At 44.7% G+C, this 20,560-nt stretch overlaps 1 protein-coding gene across 6 annotated transcripts in view; it reads right to left on the bottom strand.

Moving 5' to 3' along the window:
- Nucleotides 1-20,560, bottom strand: part of POLD3 (DNA polymerase delta 3, accessory subunit) — a 35,501-nt gene that overhangs the window by 7,620 nt on the left and 7,321 nt on the right. For 3 of the 6 annotated variants that reach the window (XR_002090014.2, XM_014603512.3, XM_019486905.2), the window contains exons 4-11: nt 19,776-19,815; nt 17,640-17,772; nt 14,565-14,829; nt 12,787-12,859; nt 9,531-9,693; nt 8,133-8,245; nt 2,048-2,151; nt 1,087-1,165 (exon numbers count right to left, since the gene is read on the bottom strand). Coding sequence is in view for 5 of the 6 variants with exons in the window: in XM_014603512.3 (XP_014458998.1) it covers nt 1,087-1,165; nt 2,048-2,151; nt 8,133-8,245; nt 9,531-9,693; nt 12,787-12,859; nt 14,565-14,829; nt 17,640-17,772; nt 19,776-19,815 (970 nt within the window). In the remaining variant the exon portion in view is untranslated. The remainder of the gene's footprint in view (nt 1-1,086; nt 1,166-2,047; nt 2,152-8,132; nt 8,246-9,530; nt 9,694-12,786; nt 12,860-14,564; nt 14,830-17,639; nt 17,773-19,775; nt 19,816-20,560) is intronic. The other 3 variants (XM_014603513.3, XM_006276375.4, XM_019486877.2) reach the window with 3 other exon arrangements.

Raw genomic sequence — 20,560 nt, 5'->3', positions numbered from 1 at the left:
AATGCGTATTACCTTAATGTACATTAAATTTAGTTGAGCTTATTTGCACATGTAGATGCACCTAAAGAGCAATAATAAGCAGGTTCAGCTCCCTAGTTGCTGCTACTAAGTTACAAGGGAAGATCTTTTTTCTTCATTCTGCCTTTCAAAAACAGGATGCGTATCTTATTCTGGGATATGCTTTATGCAAAAATATATGGTAATACCTTTATCCACTTTTCCTGTCTAAAGCCGAGGGGTGACACGTAGGGGGTGCACGCGTACCCCTTGCAAAAAGGACGGTCCCTAATCACCCCTGGCCACCGCTGCTGGCAGTGTCTGCGGGAGCTCCCCGCTTACCACCACCGCTGCACTCCCACCGCCACCAGTGCAGCCATGCCTCCCCAGCCGACAGCTGCCTCTATAAAAGGTTACTTCCTTCTCAAAGCACTCCTGTAGAGCAGGGAAATAGTCTCAGAGGAGATACTGATTCCTTCTGTGACCTGGAGCAGAGTCACATTTCAACCAGGGATAGACTTTAGAAGTTTCTGGGTTGCCCCTGACCTGTGCTGTCCAAGCCCAGAGCAGAGAACCTCCTTTTCCCAGGAGGAAAGGTCCACGCCCCAAATATGCTGTTTGCTACTCTGACCTTGCTGACTTGTGGTACTCTGCATTTATACCAAGTTCCCACACCAGGCAGCTCTGGAATGCTCTGATTACCCAAGCCAGCCAGAAGGTACCCCTGAGCCTCGCCCTGCATTGGTGCTACCTTTTAGAAGGTGGGAGTTTTTTCAAAGGGAGCGCAAGTGAATGAAGCATTTGGGCTGGCTACTGTGGGAAGGAAAAGGACGCAAGAAAGAAAAATACTTAAAATGCTTTCTTATTAGCAGGATAAATCTGGTGAGAATTCCACCACATTGTCTCTGGCTCCTTCCTTCAGGAGAGTGAAGGGGAAGGGCAGAGGAAACCTCAGAGCCCAGGGAAAGAAAAACAAAGGGATGTAGTGGGCATCTCCCCAAGTGCAAAACATGAGACACCACCTGGCTGACTCTCCAGTACAGTGTCCCTCCTCCCTGCTATGGTGGATGGGAAGTGAGCTTGTCTTACCCATGCAGCCTTCATCATCCACAGATGTTTTGGATTTCAGCACACGCCTCCGCTTCCGTTTCTTGCCTCCTGTTGAAGCCTGAAGGATATGAAAGCAACGTGAGAGATACGGCAGAGGGCACGTACAAAGCTTTTAGGAGCATGCTGGCCAGAAGTCAAAAAACCAGAGTCCTGAGATTCAAATGAGGTCTGACTTGTTTTTAACCTGTTCTCCCCCTCCCAGCATGCCCTGTGGTTTGGCTTCTGCCAACTGTTAAGATTTCACCCCAGATCAAGACAAACCTAAGGAAAGAACAGAAATTGAACAACGTAAAAAATGATCCCTCCCTCCTACCCTGGGCACAGTTGTTTTTGGAGTATTTGTGTGGGTCTATTGGGGTTCTGCTGCAATAAATGAACTGGGGTTACAGTGAAGCTGCCCACAATCGCTCAGATCAGAGGTGCTCTAACTTGCAATAAGACACTACCTTCTCCATGACACTTGCAGTTATGGGAGAAAGTCGAGTATTTTCCACTTCAAGAAGAGAGAATTCCACTTCTGGCTTTGCCCATGACTCCCTGGGTCCAATCTGGACATCAGGAGTAAAAATACCCAAAACAGTAATAAAAGAGCAGTACTCTGCTCAAATCCAGGCTTCAAGCCTGGGCTCTGTTAATTTCTACAGACATGAGAGAGACCTATTACTTGTTTCTGCCCAAAGACAGAATACTGCAGGCCTAGAATGACGGCTTCACAATTCGATGGGTGAGATTTTTTAAATAGGCATGCTTAAGTTCTGCAGAAATGGATGTGGTGGTAAGAGGTGGCGGTATAACGTGCTCCTACAAACTGACTCGTGTGACGGATTTGAGACGTGAACTTGACCTAACCCAGAGTTGTTGCTAGGCTTAAGGTTAGAAAGATATTTGGAAACAGTCATTAAAAAAAATTACATAAATGCCTATTGTCACCACAGCTTACCTTTACCTCCGTGGATGCAGGTTCCAGCCCAGCCTTTGGTGGGGGCTCAGGAGAAGGGGTGGGAGCTCTATCCTCTTGAGATATGGAAGACGCTGGGCCATCTGCTGGGAGAAATGGACATATGAATGCCATTTGGGATAAAGCCCCGCTGTAGCCTTCTGACATTTAACACCTCACTTGTTAAGTATTTTATTAGCAAGCCCCAGTGCAAACTCTTCCTGGTTGTGAGACTACTGTCAGGCACACTTGTAACCATGATTAGGCATACGAGTAATTCAACTGTAAAACGTGGTGTATACCATGGTTCCCCATGGCTGTCAAGGAGAAGAGTATTCTTGGCATCTTTAGGCAGGAAAATCAGGCCACTAACTTTAGGCACCAAATCAGGAACATTTTGGTGTCAGTTAGTTGCTATATATTTGTTTCAGTCACTCACCAACTAGGAGGCAAGGTGACTTGCTTAGAGGTTACATGGACCTAGGAACCAGGACTCCAGACTCCATATTCTTAGATCCACGTATGACTGGGATGAAGCTACTTAGCTCTTCTCCTGTTGGTAAAAACAATGCTAGGCTTAGCTCACATGGGTGCTATGACAGACATTGTTTATCTTGGATTAAAAAGGAGTTTCAGTGCAAGTTACTACTATTAACTCTAAAAAGAGGCACCCTGCCCTTGCTGTAATCTTTATACAAGTAGATTTCTTTATGCCATGAAACTTTTTACAGCTTTGTACCAGAGAACTAGTGGTAACACAGTCTTGTGATTCTAGATAGGGCAGAAACAGCACTAATGCCTCATGGCTTAGCCACACAAGATCAGAGAGAAATTACCAAGGCTTGTAGCCCTGTGCAAGATGTGGAGGTGGCTGTGAGTAGATGGGAGACTGCAGCGTATTGGCATGCAGGCAGAGGAGAGGGGCCTAGTTTTGTTAAACAGGCTCGGTCCTGACTTAAATGGCTCTAAAGAGTCTCCTCCAATGGAGGGGAAATTGCTGTCGTGGGAGGCTTCGAACAAAGAGAGAGTGCAAATAACGTGGGGGGAAGAGAAATGCATCTGACCTATTGCTTAAGAACACTGGAACTGTTGGACCAGGGGTGCAAAACAGAGCGCTTGTTTGGCATCACCGCCTCTCTGCCTTGGCTGGCTGTGGAGCAGTACTCACAGCGTATCTGTAACGTGAATGCTGGATCCGTAACTACCCCAGCCGATTAGGTCAACACTAAGAGTTATGACTGTGCCAGGCGTGTGGCCAGCTGACCTTCAAAGGTTAAGCAGGGCTCAAGTGAAACAGCGGTTGGCTGCCAATGCTAAACAATAAATTATGTTCTTCGAACAAGGACTCAACCTCCTAACTACAGCAGCAAGCAAGGCACAGAAATGCGCACAGCGAGTGAGAGAGCATGCTTCGCTACTGCACCTCCCTCCCAACAGCGGGCACCTGGAAGGAGTTGCACACAAACCAGAAGCGGGTAACTAGCCCTTTCTGAAGATGCCTGCTGCTGAGGAGGGACTAAGTTCACCGCTGGGTTTTGTAGGGTGAGAAGCTGCAGACAGCTGAACATCTTCATGACTTACAGCAGGAGGCTGCAAACCGTGGCCCACAAGGGAGCCAATTTGACCAACCTACAGACATTCAGTGGCGGGAGCTCTCCTCGTGCTGCCATTGGGAGAAGTGGCAGCAGCGGTGGCAGCCACTGGGTCATTCCAGCCTGCCCACCAAAAGACTCACATGTAGAGCCTGAGCCATTCACTGAAGGCCTGCCACAGAACTAAACCTATTACTGATGGGGTTATGAAAAAGCAGGATTGAGGAGTAGGAGTGGCTTCATCAGGGGATCTGATTTGGAGTCAGGAAGGAATTTTACCCCTTTGTCAAATTGGTACGGACTCTGGGGTTTTTTGCCTTCCTCTGTAAGGCAGAGCACAGCCTCTTCCTGGGATCTCTCAAACGTATTTTAAACAGGCTTTGCAGCAGCAGGATGTTGGCCACTGCAGTCCTGCTTTACCTGTGTAGCTTAGGGTGTGAGGTCTTGGGCTGTATCAGGGTTGACTGCATAGATTTGCTAGATTAGAGAGTGGACTTATATAGGATGTTTTGGATAGGGCTGATCCTGTCTCAGGCAGATGGCTGGCCTAGATGACTTCTAGAGGTCCCTTTCAACTCCACTTCTCTATGATTTCTCTTGCATTAATTTGTTCAGGCAGCCAGGCCCCCACACTGTATTAATAGAAAATAGGTGGGAAGGGTCATCTGGTTCAACCCCATGCTTGAAGCAGGATTTCCTCTGTCTAAACCAGGGGTGGGCAATTATTTGGGCTCAAGGGTCACTTAGGGAGTTCTGGTGAGCTGTCACAGGCCAACTCAGGAGCTTCCCACCCATTTTCACAACAGCTCACCAAAACTCCCTAAGCGGCTCCACCCCTGGCCCTAGCCCTATGTTGTCACCACCCAGCAATCCTGGGGTCTTCATGGAGACCAGCTCGGGACCCATGTGGGCAGGGTGTGCTCAGCCAGGTGGAAGGGATGGGGCTACAGGTGGGCAGGAGGGGAGCAGGACATGTGGCTGGGGCTGGACCTGGGATCATGGAGTGGTGATAGTGTGGGGACAGGGCCTAGGGCAGAGCCACACACTCTTGCCCGCAGAACTGGTGCCCATTCATAAGGACATGTGGACAACAGATTGTGGCTCTGCCTTGGGCCCTGGCTCCGCTCTGTTGCTGGCCCAAGATCCCAGCCCTGGCCCCACCTGCCAATCTGCTCCCAGATGCTGCTCCCCACCTGCCTGCAGCCCCATTCCATCTGCCCATCCAAGTGTGCCCTGCCTGCAGGGGTGCCAGCTGGTCTTCATGGAAACCCTGCCCACCCTTTTTGTCTAGCACTCCTGGGGGTGGGTGCAGGGTAGACAGGCCAGGGTGCCTGGGCAGCGGGGCCAGGTCCAGCAGAATCTGTAACTCTAGCAGCAACAGCCAGGAGCTGCCACAGCTGGGACTGCTAGGAAGTGGAGTCCAGCCGCTGCACCACTCCAGCCCAGCTATACTCCTGGGGGTTACAGGACCAGCTATATGCACCACAGCCTGAGCTGCTCCCTACGCCTGGGCCAGGTGGGGCTAAAGGCAGGGCAAAATCACTTCCCGTGACTCGCATACAGCACTCCTGCTAATACACCATAGTATGTTATTAGCTTTTTTGAAACATTATACTGTTGACTCATCCTCAACTTGCAATGCACTACAATTCCCAGGACTGTTTCTGCCCTACCACAGCCTAGCCAGCTGTTCCTCAATTTGTATTTGTGCATTTAACTGTTGTATCCCAAGTGCCATACTTTGCATTTGTCCTCATTGAATGTGGTCCAATTTGTTTCAGACCACTTTTCCAACATATCAAGGTCACTTTGAATCCTAATCCTGCCTTCTAGAATGTCTGCTGCCCTGCCCAGCTGGGTCTTATCCACAAATTGGCTACGAACCTGTTCAATTCTGTCCTCCAAGTCATTTGTGAAGATACTGAACAGTACTAGACCCAGGAAAGGCCCTTTGGGAATTCATCTTCACACCTCCTTCCAGTCTGACATTGAGCCATTGATGACTACTCTGAGCATGATCTTGCTTCCTGTACTGGAATGAACTATGATGGTGCTGGCACTTTTATACTGATATAACTACAAATACAATGGAGAGAGTCTTGCCAAGACAGCAAATCTTTCTAGTGCAGACAAGGGCTTAGCTGAACCAAGGCTAACCCAGTTACATAGACAAGGCCTAGTCTAAAAAAGGAGTTATGATGACATTGTTTAGAGCAAGTATCTTTTAAACTAAATTAGAAGGAGTTTGGATTCACAAAGTACTGGAGAAAAATGTATTTTTGTTCTTATGTTAATTAATACTGAATATATGTGTTACTGCTGATCACATGTTGTTCTTATCCAAATACCCCAATAAATAACTCCCCCCCCAAACCTGCTTCCTTGTTTTTATCCTGTTATTTATAGAAGGCCCTGTGCTTAAACATAGGTATTACTCTCTTGGATTCAAAACTAAGTGGGCTTAAGTAGCCTTCAAATTAGCAGGGCAGGGCAATGCAGGGCAAGTCTTTCTATTCAAATCATTGTTATTTCAATGCTGAAAAAGCAAAAACAGAAGACAAAAGAAAAAGCTGCATTTTAAAGAACAAAAGAATAATGAGGCTCACAATCTAAGAACAACTCACACCAATTAAATGATTCCTGCAGCACAGGTGGATGTGACTGATTTCAGTGAACTGGAGTTGGGGGATGGAAGGGAAACAGCATTATGCCAAGACCATTTACAATGCCCACAAACTACGTATTCATACTGGATAGTGGGACAGGTGGACTGCTGATCTGACTTGGTGGCAATTCTTATGTTCCCAACTTAATGAAGAGAGTCTGCTGGTGCCATTTTTAGAGTAAGAAAAGATAAACAGAAGATAAAAACAAAAGGAGAACAATTCAGAGCAAGTTATGGAGGCCAGGACCAGACGAAAAGAATGTCTTCATCCTTGGGACAAGTCCCAAGACAAATGAAAGCCCAGGATACTGTATTCAGCTGATGATTCCAGGCAAATATTCAACAAGAGACACCAGAAGAGCTCTCCACAATGAAAAGTGAAACAAGTCAGAGTACACAGCAAATACGATCCTGCAGTGCCACAGGACAAGACAGACAAAAACAGACCCAATGAAAGTGTGGGCTACAGCTACACAGCAATGCAATGGTTTCTCTGCCAGGCTGTACTTCAAAAGCAAAATAATGTATTCAGCTCTGCTCACCCTAGTTACCAGAACAATACTGACCAGCTACAGAATTTCAGAGGAGCAATGAAAATGCTCAAGGGACTAGTTGGGCCAATTTTACTTTTCCCATTTAGCCTATCTATTTCGTGGCGGTGCAAGAAGCTGCAACTAAAATGGGCTAAAGTTAAGACACTGATGGTCATGAACAACTGCCCCAGAGATGTACAAGTCTGTGGAACAGTTTCACAAGAGAAGTGTTGTGATGGAAGCCCAATCATATAAGCCATTTAAACCCAGTCTGGACAGAACAGGAACAAAAAAAGCAGTCCTGCCTTGGCAAGGAGATCAACAAAATGATCTAATGGGTCTGTCCCATTTCTAGCTTCAACTACATTCCCTATCCATTTTATGGATAATCCTCAAACACTGCACAATATGCAGCAAACAAAAAAGGATCAACTGTTCTGGACGCCATTCCTTTGCCAAGATGACCTATTGCCTGCTTTACCTTTCCCTCCTGCAGCTGCGCATTACACTGCTGGTTTTAATTATTTGTCTACAATGACCTCCAAGTTCCTTTTCCAATCAGCTTGTTGGATGCCTGCTCCATTTCACACATATTCCCTAGCTTGGTTCCTAATTTATTTTCCGGTTATCTACATTGAACGGCATTTCTCACCTCAATTATCCAAATCCTTTGGAATCTGGCTGCGCTGTTCCTCATTATAGCCCCAATCCTGTAAAGCTCTGTACGCCCTCAGTGCCTATCAAGTTCAGAGGGAGCTGAGGACAAGCAGCACCTCGCTGAACCAGGCTCTATTGTTTTGCCTCTAGTTCCTCTAATTATCTGTATTCTTGGAAGTCTTGCTTTCAGTACCGTTGGCCAAACCATTTCTATAAACAAGACGAATAATACAGATCCTAAAACTGACCCTTGGGGTACCCTATTTATGACTCACTAAATAAGCTGGTTATGATCAGTTACTACACTCAGGAGGGCGCTCCATCTTTCACAGGATATCAGAGCATCTACTTTGCCCAAGTCAAAGCAAATGGCAGCCAAGGAGAGAGCCAGATCTGAGATAAATTACAAGAAGACCAAAGTTATTTTGAGGCCACAAGTTTGTACGTTGAAGTAGCTTGCAGGACAAAATACGAATAGTGCCAACAGCAGCCAACTGCATGGATTCTGGGTCCACAAATACCTTTGAGTCTTCCAAGTAATTTCCTCTGTTGTTGACTACAGCCTAAAGCAGCAACATGGTCAGAACTGAAAAAAAAAGAATATCTGGTAGCCTTGACCTTTAGTAGTCATGCCCTCTTACCTTCATTGTCGCTACTGTCGGACTGAGGTTGCTTGATTCGCCGCCTCTTTTTCTTCAGATTTTCAGCCTCTTTCTCTTCCTCGTTATCTGACAGATCTACCCTCTTTGCTCTGCTGCCATGAAGGAACAAACGATCAGGATCACCTTTTGTACACTTATGAAGATGACAGACAGTTATGAAGATTAAGGAAATTAAATACCCGAATACAACTCCACAACACACATGAGGTTAAGTAGATGTACACACATGTACATGTGTATACTCCCCCCCCCCACCCCACACCTTTTTTTAAAACACATCCTTTCACCCAGTCCTGCTTCTTTGTACACTGAGGATTTCTTTAGCACCCCCCCAGATCAGCATGAACAGGGCTTTGCTTGGTGGGGCACCTACCTTGGCCAAGGGGGTACCTGGCGAGAAAGCATGTCTAATCTTGTCACTACAACACAGCCTTCTAAAAACTAATGTCCCCAACAGAATCGCTTAGAAGTTCTTTTGATAGACTCCTCGCCACTGACTATGAGGTAGTGTCTCAGATTCCTGGAGCCATTTTTAAAGACTACTGGAAAAAAAAATAAAATAGCTTCTTTCTTCTTTTTAGTACTGGCGAGACATTCCAGACTAACAACCCTGGAGGCTGTAGATCTTTACACATTCATAGAACAGGTATGACCAAGTAGCCTTCCCTATACCGCACTGCCAACATGCAGTTTCCCAATTCTTGGCTTCTCAGAGGAGACTATCAACAAGGAGGCCAGTTTGCACCGGCTGTGATGGTGGTCTGTGTAATGTGCATATCAATTCAGCAGGAAACCAAGTGAGACCACCAATTAATAGGCTACCAAACAACTATCGAGCTGTAATGATTTTTGGTCTCTGTCAGTTTGGGTTGGATTGAAAACACAGGACTGCACTTAATTTTACTTGGAACATCAGCCCAAGTAAATCAGTGTCTTATGAAGCAGAAATACATCAGCTGCACCAACTCCAGAACTCCATGTGCTGAAAACTGTCTGTACTTATAAAACTGGGAATATAAATCCACACTGCCATGCAGAGGCTTTTGCCAGCCCCTAAGTCACCCCCACCACATTGGCCTCATGATTCATCAAGTTTGTTCAGTGGGGGCACCAATTCAATAGAAAGACTGCTTCATAGAATGCCACCACTCCTGATCCACATCCCTTCCCATCTGCAACTACATAATGGTCATGCAGCATCTACAGCAATTGCCTTTAGGCCAAAGACACACTAGGAAAGAAATTTAATGCAGTTTTAGCTGCTTTCAATGCAACTTTGGTAGCTGGAAATAAGGACTTGAGTCAGCACCATGGGACCAGGGACTCTGCACATTGTCAGCAAACAGCTCAATCACACGTTGAGAATTACTGCTGTACCTTTTTCTGTCCTTTTTCTGAATTTTAACAGGCTCTGTTTTCTTCCCAGGTTTCTCCACTGTTGTAGTGGGTGGCAATTTTGGTTCTGCTGCAGGAACTGAAGGCTTGGTTACTTCTCTTTCTTCTTTTGCCTGTTCAGACTCAGAGCTGGCTTTGAGTTTATCTGTGAATAATATTAGCAAAAGGAAGCATGTACATGGATTAATCAGCATGGACTGCAAAGAACGCAAGTATGAACAAGCAATGAACGACAACACTGCAGGTGAAGCAGCAGGCACAAGCCCCTCCATTGCTCTAGTCTGGTGGTGCTCAACCTGGGGTCTATGGAGCCCCCAGATCTGGCCCCTGGAGCCATGTCATCAGCCTGCAGGGCTGGGCTCGAAATCTGGAAGCAGGGGAATGGTGGTGGCATTCGTTTGTATTTCATTGCTGCACATTTCCTGGACCCATGGAAAGCACTGTGGGCAGTATATGGCTCTGGGGGCTAGACTGTATTGGCACTAGGCCAGATCTGGACATGCAGGGCTGGGCCAGTGCACGGTCAGATCCAGACACACAGGGTCATGTGAGCATGTAGCCAGATCCAGCATGAGGGGCTGGGCCAGTGCACTGGATAACACCTGTGGACCAACTCCACACAGGCTGAAGCCTGCAGACCAACTTTGTGTCTCTTATCCAGCCCAGGGATGAGCACCTCTACTCTAGTCAAATCTTCAATGTTTTCCTATGAACTGGGTTCATCCTTAGTACACAGCTACCCAAGTCCAAGCTCTGGTCAGGCATGAGCCAACACAGAGACAGCAGAACCTGAGGTGAGGAAAAGCAGACCACACTGTGCGTAATCTCCATACAGTGATACAGCAGCCAACAATTGTTACAGACTAGAAAGGGCATCTTGGGCCATCAATTCTGGTCCCTCGCATTCATGAGCAATCATTTACTCAAGGAATACCAAAAAGCACCACTTCAAACCCTCACACACAACTACAGGCCACTACAGTCATTACTGTACCACCCAAGAGCCCCAGACAAGGACCAGAACCCTGGTGCGCTGGGTGCTTCACAAACACAAAAAGGTGGCCCTTTCCTCAAAGATCTTATACATCAAGTGCAGGGCAAGAAACAATAAATGGGTTTATGCCGAAGGGGTTATGGAAGGAAACAGCGAGATAGTGTTAATCAGCTTGCTAAAGTGGTCTCAGAACATTGACACCCTTGACTTTGCTCAGCCTTAAATATGCACTGCTCAGAAGTGCAAAGAAACAAATCCAGTTGGACCCTACAATGGAGTGTCTCAGGAAAGAATAAGTATTCACCTATGGAATCAACAATTCCCTGTGCACAACAGCATCGAAGCTGCCACCAGGCTTAACAACATGGCCTGTCTGGGACTCTTTCCTTGGTTCATCCTGAATCAGGATGCTTCATCTAACAGGGTTTCAAGCAAAATGAATATCTTAGGTACCGTATAACAAGACCATGAATGGCAGAAGCCTATTAGGACCAGTGGCAAAGGACTCAACCTTCACTCATCTGTCAGAGACTTGAAATGAGGCTAGGGGAGACTTCTGATGCAGCTAAGTCCTCCTCCTGGAACCAGCCCCACACTCCTTTTCTATCTACCTGAACATCCACATTTCTGGCGATGTTGCTCCCAAGTATCCTTGATAGAGTGTATCCACAGGAGACCTGTACTAGAGGAACATGGTGCATACCATGGCACATTTTTGGCTTTATTTTGGCTCCCCTGATTTTTAGAACTTGTTTATTTTCACCGAATCATAGAAGAGTCAGGCTTGAAGGGACCAGAGGCCATCTAGTCTAACCCTCCACCTGATGCAGGATCACCCCTATGCAAACCATCCTACAGCAATCCATAATATAACCTATTAGCCAAATGGCACAGTCAACCCCAATACAACCACGAGGCATAACACCCTATCCTGCCACAGGTAAAGAAGGGGAACAATGCAGCCAGTGTCTTACTGCTGCAAGGATCATTAGAAAATGCTTGAGAGATTTAAAGGAGAGAGCCATGCCCCCTGCTACAGAGGAAGACAAAACCTCTCACCACCTGGGCCAATCTGACCATGGGGTAAAATCCTTTCCTGACTCCAAACATGGCAATCAGTCTGAACCTGAGCAGAGAGGCAAATGCCTTTAGCCCAGAGCCTACTGGTTTTAGTCCCAGCAGAAGCACTGGCACACCAAAGTCAAAATCCCCAGTCCTTGCTGTAGCCAACACCTAACACTTCTAAGGAGGCCTAAAAAGAAAAAAAGAAAAAACCCTGACATGTAGCAACAGAAGGGGAAAATCTGAAAGAGAAAACTGTCTTGATTCTTTGTAGATATTAAGAATTAACTGGATTAGTGGTAACAACTGCTCTTAAATTAGTCACCACCCTCTATTATGTGGAAACGAACCCTATGCAGAAAGCTAACACCATCATCATCAAGGCAGGATCTTGCTCTCTGCAAAACTGAACAGATTTCTTTCACTGAAATAACACCATCGCCTACTTCATTCCAGTCACATCTTGAATCCTCTTGCTTTTCTTACTACAAGTAGACTTGAAGAAAGCCTTGCAATCACTTCTTGCTTTCTTTTCAGCTCATTAGCTCATTCCATATGCAACTCTATCCTCCTCACTTGCTTTTTGGCCCAAATCATTATTATTAATGCACTTCGCACAAGCAAGTTTTGTCAAACATTTTCATAAAGTGAGTCCTCCAGGCAAATATACTCATTTTAAAGTGAGGTATCTTATATGCTAAGAAGTCTTCCTGAACTAATCTGTGGGACAAGCACAACAGCTTACAGTGATCTTCACCCTGAAAGTTTCTAGTATGAAAACACTCCAACTACAATTCTCTGAATTTTGCCTAGAATTACGTGCTGATTCACTACCTACTCTGGGGCAGCCTACAGAAAAACTGACCACCTTGACTTCAGGAGGCAAAATAAAGAATATGGAAAATTACAGGAAAGAAGATAAAAAAAAAAAAGAGACAGACTGACAGAGACAGACAGACCAAGGCTTTATCTTGATATTTAATTTTTTTTTTTTTTTTTTTTTTTACATACCAACAAAAACAATACATTAAAAACCAGGTACTGACCGTCTTTTATTAATGCTGCCTGTTATTTAGCTAAAGCAAAGAGATTGTAACATCCCAGAGTCAATCTCTGCTATGCTTAGCTGACACTATACCACCACAATTTCTGCAAACAGGAACATGTTTATATAATACGTACTCATGGCAGCTTTTCCAAAAAAGTTGCTCATTGTATTTCCTTTTGCTGGTGGTTTGCTGCTTGCTGTAGACACCTGGGAGTAAAAATAAGAGAGAAACTGTCAAGCGCATGCATAAAGCTAAGTTCCTAGCAAAAACAAGTAGCAAAACAACGCCACCAACAAACTGGCACTATGAACCCATCAAAAAAAAACCCCAAACACATGATACTGCAGTTTCTGGACACACAGAATTCACAAATATAGACTGTTTTTATTTTAAAAAAATACCATGTGCCTTGAATCCACAGATTTATGAGAACCCACAGGCACTTGAATTTCTCCATTACGGGAACCGGACAAACCAGAGGATTGCTAACATGTCAAAATCATTCCCATCTGATGACTGTTCAATAGCATTTATGAAATAAGTAGCTGGAATTCCCATCAGTGCCCAGCAAACAAGTGCTTTTCTTACAAAACACCAGGTCTTCAATTTGCAGTAACAGACAGAAAAAGAGAGCCCAAAGATTAAGTGCATGCTGGAGAATTAACTGAGCCCTTTTACAAGTTAATTCATCTGCTACATTCTTCCAGGTGAGACATTTCAAAAGCATGTAAGAGTCAGACAGCTCGATCTCACTGACAGTTAAAGGGAAATGAATTCCCAGCTCCCTTAGTCTTCAACATGCATCTACAGAAAGAAAAAAAAATACAAAAATAGGGCTGGCAGGACCTTCAGGAGGTTATTTAGTTCAACCAGCTGCTCAAGCCAGGATCATTCCTATCTAAACAAATGTAGACAAGGGTTTATCTAACCTGATCTCCACAACCTCCCTAGGTAATCTTTTCTAATGTTGGCCACCCTCAGAGTTAGGAATCTCTTCCTAATATCCAACATAAACTTTCTTTGTTCCAATGAAAATATGTTATTTCTGATCCTGCCCCCTCAGCCAAAGAATAGTCTGTTGCAGTGGTCTTTATAATAAGCCTTCATGTATTCCCCCTCAGTTATCTTCTGCAGACAAAACAATGCCAGTTCTTCCAACCTTTCTCTGTATGTCGTGTTACCCAGAGCTCTAATCATTGTTGTTGCTCTCCTCTGCACTCCCTCCAAGTGGTTCACTTTTTTCCTTCAAATGTGGTGCCCAGAACTGGCCACAGTACTCCAGGTGGGGCAGTGGTTCTCAACCAGGGTACCATGAGGTCCCCCTTAGGAATGCCGGGGTGGGGGCACCCAGGTAAAACCACCGTATGCACTCTCCCCTGCATTAGGGCTCCCTAATCAGTCTAAAACAGGCAGCAAAGCTGCCTTGTGCTCTGCAGCATGTCCTGGTCTGGCAACCGCTACACTCCTCCTAAAAGAGGAGTGCACTTGACCCATCCCGTGACTCAGCAGCGTCGAGAAGAGCAGACTGTCACTGTCATAGGAAGTAGTCATTCCCCAGGATTTGCAGGCGACACTTTTGTTAATGCTGCCCAATATACTGCTGGCTTTTTTTGCAATAATAGCACACTGTTGACTCATAATTAGCTCATGGCCCATTATAACCCTGCCCAGGCCTTTTCTACCGTATTGTAGCCTAGGCAGTCATACCCCAATTTGTTTCAAGTCATGGCTGACCAATTGACATTGCCAATTATACGACCTGAGAAGAGGGATTAAGAATTCTCAGTTGACAGCAAAACTAGAACTAGAATAAATGGGGAGAAACTACAGCTGATAAAGTCCATTTACACTGGAGAAGAAAGACTAGATAGGTGAGACTATAACCCACCAAAGGATATTGAGATAACTTACACCTGTTGTCTCTTTAGATTCTGGCTTAGTTTCTTTACGTGTATCCTGAGATTTGGAAGATGATTTTGCAGCAAACATTCCCATGATCCCTTTGGGCTGCTGGGAAGCCTGTTTAGCAGTGGAAGGTACATGACCATTGGTGACAGGCATGCTGGCTACCTGCAAGTCATTTGGAGTCTGGGAATCAATCTGTGCAGATGTGTGAGCTTGAGAAACTTCAGCCAGCGTCCTGGGGACTGCAGCAGCACAATGAATAGCACTAAACCTGCGTGACAGAGTAAAAACATTAATTAGCGCCTTTGCATCTTATTTTCCACCTTCGTTTCCATCCCTGGTGGTGTTTGACATGCATTTGACACTGATTCTAGACTATAATGTTACAGGAAAAGGAGCAATTTAATTTGTGAGTGGGGCAAGAAAAATCTGGCTCGGTATGGCAGATGTAGAAATACCATGCTGAAAAGAGCAGCTGAACATGCCAGAAGGGACTGCAGCACTAAAATATAAAACAAACTGTTCAAAATTTCATTGAGGAAAAAGAAACATGTCCTCCCACCAGGGGTGCAACCAGTTCAATTTTATTCCTAAATTGGTTACACATACATTCTCAGCAGATCACTCTCCAGGGCTTTCAGCATCAATAATATTTTCACCTGATCTTCTAAAATATTAGGAAATCCTATCTTTGGTGTAGCAGTCCAGCCTCACAACCCAGTGAGCCAGGGGAGGCAAAACCAGAACATTCAAATGGTTCAGAGAAACAAGGTTTATTTGGTGAGGTCTTTTACCGGATCAATCGTAGAGCTGAGGATGATGTTGAACAAAGTTTCAGGCAGTTGGTCCAACAAAGGTGTTAGCAAATAAACTTTGTTTCTTGCAAAATCCCTGAACCAACCCTGCTGCAACAAATACTCCTACCTTCTTGCAATGATTGGACATTCAAAATACTTGCAGACTCAAGTACAGAAAAATAGTTTCTGAACAAATTCCGATTGGCAGGCCCTCATCTCCCACTCGGAGCAGAGGTGAAAGATACCATTCATTTCTTTCCACCTTGAAATTGCCTGCAATCATGTAAAATACCACAACCATACACCTACAAGGCTTTTGCTGTCATCTCCAAACCTCTTGAAGCAATGTGTAACCCAGCATCATTCATTTGCTCAGAACACAACCCCTTAATCATTGACCTTGGATGCTTTTGCAGCAATTTACATCAACAAGCAAGTGCTACTATTCCATGTGCTAGAGTTCTGCCCTAACAATGCTGAGGCTGCTGCCTAGGTTTGCATTTCAAGGATACCACAGCAGTGCAGCTATTTCTTACAGAGCTTGACCCAAGACCCACCAAAATCAAAGGAAAAACTCCCAATGACTCTGGTAAGTTTTGGATGGGACCAAACAGGTAGAGGATAGTATTCATACTGACAGATCCATGCAACACTTGCTGCGTGCGTATTAAAACCTATCATTGTTTAGATTTCCATAGTACCTAGGAGCCTGAAATAGGTCCCTACTGGGTTAGTAGTGTACAAACACACAACAGAACATAGGTCCCAACCTCAGAGCTTATAACCAGTATGCAAGGCAAGAGGTAATGGACAGGTACCTAGAGCAGGGAAACACAAAGTAGCACGATAGGCAAGGCTAAGCAGCTTAATCATTTTGCTGAAGCAAAGGAGGGCTTGTAGGCGTTATGGGGACTCCACCCAAGCCCATGGGTAGATTTAATAAAGATTTTAGAAAGAGGGCATAGAGTCTGAATTTACTCCAATTAGACCACACACATTAAGAAGCTGCACTGATAGACGAGAGAAGCGGCTGAGTCATTTGCGAATTACATGCTGTGTTGTTTACACCAGGTGGAAAAATTCAGCCGCAAGCCCAAGCAGAAACCTAAAACACAAAAAGATGTTTCAAAATTTACGCTAAGCCTTCTGCATTTTTGTAATCAGAAAGGCAGAGATGTCACCACTAGGAGGAGTCCCAAGAGAGGGGAACAACAGGAAAAGCCAAACAATTTTGATTTGACCAGAACTCTCCAGCATCTGCTATGCTGTCAGGTCCAGGGACTTGCAGCATTGCGGGGCTGTGCTCAGATAGCAGCTTGCGGCTGTACTTGGGCAAGGTCCAAAGATCCCAAATTCTGCACAGGCCAACTTCCCAACTTCCTGAAGCTGACTGGACTACCGACAGGCCACGCAAAATGGTTCTGCAGGCTGGATCCACCCCATGGGCCGTACGTTTGACACTCCTGTCCTAAGATGTTGATTACAAAAGAGCAGTTATGGCAATGAATATTTTAAAGCATTTATTTCAGGGTTCTGTATAGCTACTTACCATCTCAGAATCCAAGTGCCTTCTACATACGAGAGACCGGACACAGCAAAATCTCTAAAGGATTTCACTGAGCTGTCAGCTACCACCATATAAACTAAGTTTGCTCTAAACAGCAATCACCCAAGTACACAGCAGGGGGTGAGTCTACACATGCATTTGCCTAAAATGAATTAAATTCAGTACTTCCAATGTGAGGTAGTACAGCAATGTGCATTAGGCTGCGCTAACTGTAATGAATATGCATGGTTTTTAAGTGACACATAAGGTACAGCAGCCTATTTTACTGGACATTAGCATAACTGTGATGCTTTAATGTCCAGTAAAATAAGCTACTGCGCATTAAAGCACATGTATAGACATGTGCAGGGAGTTGTGAAACAGAAGTGTGTGAATGCGAGAACGGTAGTTTCCAGAGGCCTGGCAAGGAGTCTCCACCTGACAACTGTCTAACCTGATGACTTAGGTGGCCCTTTTACTCTTATGTTCTTATAATAGACTCATTCTTTGACCTGCTGATTTGGATTGATGAAAAGCAGTATGGAAATGTATCTCAACCATATCTCCCAACAATGCAGCTGGTTGCAGTGTGGAAATAAATATGTCTCAACCATATCTCCCAACAATAAGAGGTCACTAAAAAAGCCTTGGTTCTCTCTAGAACCATTACATTCACAAACTGTAACCAAGAAAAAAGGTTCAAAAGGAATGGCCATGAGAGTGTACTGTGCAACTCACTTGCTGCAGTTCTGCAGGTTTGTCTTGATAATATCATAGTCAGTGTTGTAGAGAGGCCCACTGTCCTTCAGCAAAGCTTTCTGAATGCTGTAGACATGCACACTGGCGATTGTGGCTAGCTTAGACTTCATTGCTGAAAATGAAGAGGAAAGTCCTTTATTAGCATGGTTTTTGCAAACCAAGAGGAAAGTGTAGGACCTTCCAGCCCTACAATTTGACCAGTCTCAAGAGTGTGATGACAGACATGGAACATTCCCCCCACCCCCCAAAATGCTCTACTGGAAGCAGCAGCATGTTACTTCAACCCAGCTCCAGAGCGCTTGTATAGATCAAGTGCTTCAGTGGGGCTTTTTGGCACTTTAAGCTAAAGCTGATTCAAACAGCTATTAGATAAAAGTGCCAAAAAACCTCATTAAAATGCAAAATCTCTACCGACATTAGGAAAGCTGGATGCAACTAATGCGCCGCCTCTTATGGGCACGTGGTAGGCTTGGCGTGGGAGTGTGCAGAGTTTAAACTAAAGTGCTGTTTTGGGGGGGGAGGGTTATCCCCCAAATCTGCAAGCAGCCAGTTATTAGAAATGTTGAATAGTAGCTTGCTGGATATCTACAGTGTTGTATGCAGCATTCTCTATTCTTAACCTGCCCACTAAGAATTCAGGCTAGTGGACTCATGACCACACAGTACCGGTTCTCCAATCTGTACAATGACAACTACCAGTCAAGCTCGAGATTCCAGTCCATATCATCCAAGTTTTCACTAGCATGGACCCAGAAGATCCCAAAGGACATCCCACACTCAGAGGAAGATCCTGGCGGACAACTCTGCTCCATTAGACAGCGAATCAAAAATTTCAACCCTGGGAATAAAGCTCATCTATGTGGGAGACAGCTTTCTCTGTCCAGAAGGCTGACTCACAGTTTCCTTGTACTCTCCCATCTGTTGCCTTGAATCTTGTACTTAGACTGCAAAAGCAGGAACCATCCTTTTGTTCAGTGTTTTTACCGCATTTGGCTCAAGGAGGTTCTAGTCAATAACTGGGTCTATGACTACTATTTGTGTTATTTCTCACGCTAGACTGTGAACCCTAGTAGATACCATCATCTTCCACACCCAAAGGCAAGGCACACATGACCTGGCTTCTTTAGTAAAAATACAAATATGACCACCACCACGATAAAACACTTCAGTGCATATAAATTTCTCCCACAGGGAAGTGGATAAAAGAAACATACAACAGGTGTTAGACACTGTCATGTGCTACTGGAAGACATATGGTACCATGATCACAGTACAGGAATCTATACAGAACAAAAATGGGTATGGGAAATCCACATTAGACTTAAGTTCTGAAGTTCAACAGCAAAATTATAGAAGCCTGTTTAGCAAAGCTTGCTTGCTAATACTGAGGGGCTTACAACTTCCAATGCATTACTAAATATTGGTATGCTTTCGGATGTCAAGGACAGGATCTGAAAATCCCTTACAGCCCGCAGTCATAGAGGGGAGTTGGTTCAGACCAGTTGTCTCATGAAGCCCAGAAACTTGGGTGAATGACCAACAGCAAATGGAGCAGCAGCTTCACAATCAAATACAGTGGCATCTCACCACTCTTGGGATGAGGGGTATTTCAGAGGTGATGTTAAGTAATATCCCAGTCATTTAAGGCTAAGGAAGATCCAAACTACATGTTCCCCACGCACAAAACTATTAGCTCCAGCGCCCTATCAAAGGGTATCTACATGCTAACCAAGCTTCCCCTGTGGTTTCATCATTAGATTCAGTATCCTTTCTTTGTCATCCAAAAAAAAAGCCTCATGAGGTGTTGCTGTGCACGGTTAATTACTGCTTTTGAATCTGAAGGAACTGCCTATCTGTGACAGGCGTTCAATAAAAGCAGTGTTATATAAAAACCCATTAATAAGTTACAAGCTTGTGAAGTTCTTTAGCTGGGTACTCACTTTTTAAAGGTTATAGGAAAAAAATCTAATAAAAAGTACACACCTTAACCAAACAATCTGATTAAAGCAGCTGAAGTCTTTTTGAGCCCTTGGCAAGATTTTAGGTTTAGTTGCATTATTGTTCCCCTCGAGGAAAAAAAAACAAAGTAAACACATAATTCCTGAACTCACTTACCTTCCAGCTTATCTTCTCTCACTACTGCTACCTTGTGGCACTGGAAATAAAAGACAATTTATCATCATACATCAAAAATAATACACTAGAGGTCTCAAAATTTTTAAGAGGGCTGAATGTACTTTATGCAGATTCACAAGGAGCACAGGACTTGATCAGAGTTTCTATTGAAAGACTAACTCGCATTATTCTCCTGAGGTCTGATCTGTACTCTGTCCTGTACCCCTGGCACCAAGAGGTTAGCTAAAAATGGGCTAGCTAGCACACAGGAGGTGTTGAGAAGCTAACAGAGCTGAGACATAGGCCGTGCCAGGAATAAACCTGCTTCACTGGTTCATATTAGCTCTAAGTATTTAAGATGATGGCAATGTTAGTCACCCTGGTTTTATCTGCAGTGCAGACAGTGAGAAATGTGAAACATTCAGCTAGCAGGCAGGGGCCATGCCTCCAATGAGAATGGCATTCCCATTTTGCTATCTTGTGTGTGTACACCTGGATTACTTCCTTAAATCAGACAGCAACTGATACAAAGAGAATTAAGCCTGACAGCATTCATCAGTTGTGTGCTCAAATGGTGCACACAAACCAGCAATCAAAGTGCAAGGCCTCTATAAAAACCCCCTCTATCAGCCCAAGAGCCGAGAATAGTAACCGCAGCAGTCTGAGCTACCCACTGAGGGTTGGAAAAGGTAACAGAAGAGTGATAATGGTAAGGGAGGATACAATAAAGCAAGCAAGATGCCATGAAAAGATAACTGCAATGAGTTGTTTCCACTGAATGTGTA

The sequence above is a fragment of the Alligator mississippiensis genome, chromosome 1 (assembly GCF_030867095.1).
Source record: "Alligator mississippiensis isolate rAllMis1 chromosome 1, rAllMis1, whole genome shotgun sequence".
Classification (NCBI taxonomy): Eukaryota; Metazoa; Chordata; order Crocodylia; family Alligatoridae; genus Alligator; species Alligator mississippiensis.
Note: the sequence above shows the minus strand (reverse complement) of the source record. Positions and strands in the feature narration are given on the sequence as shown.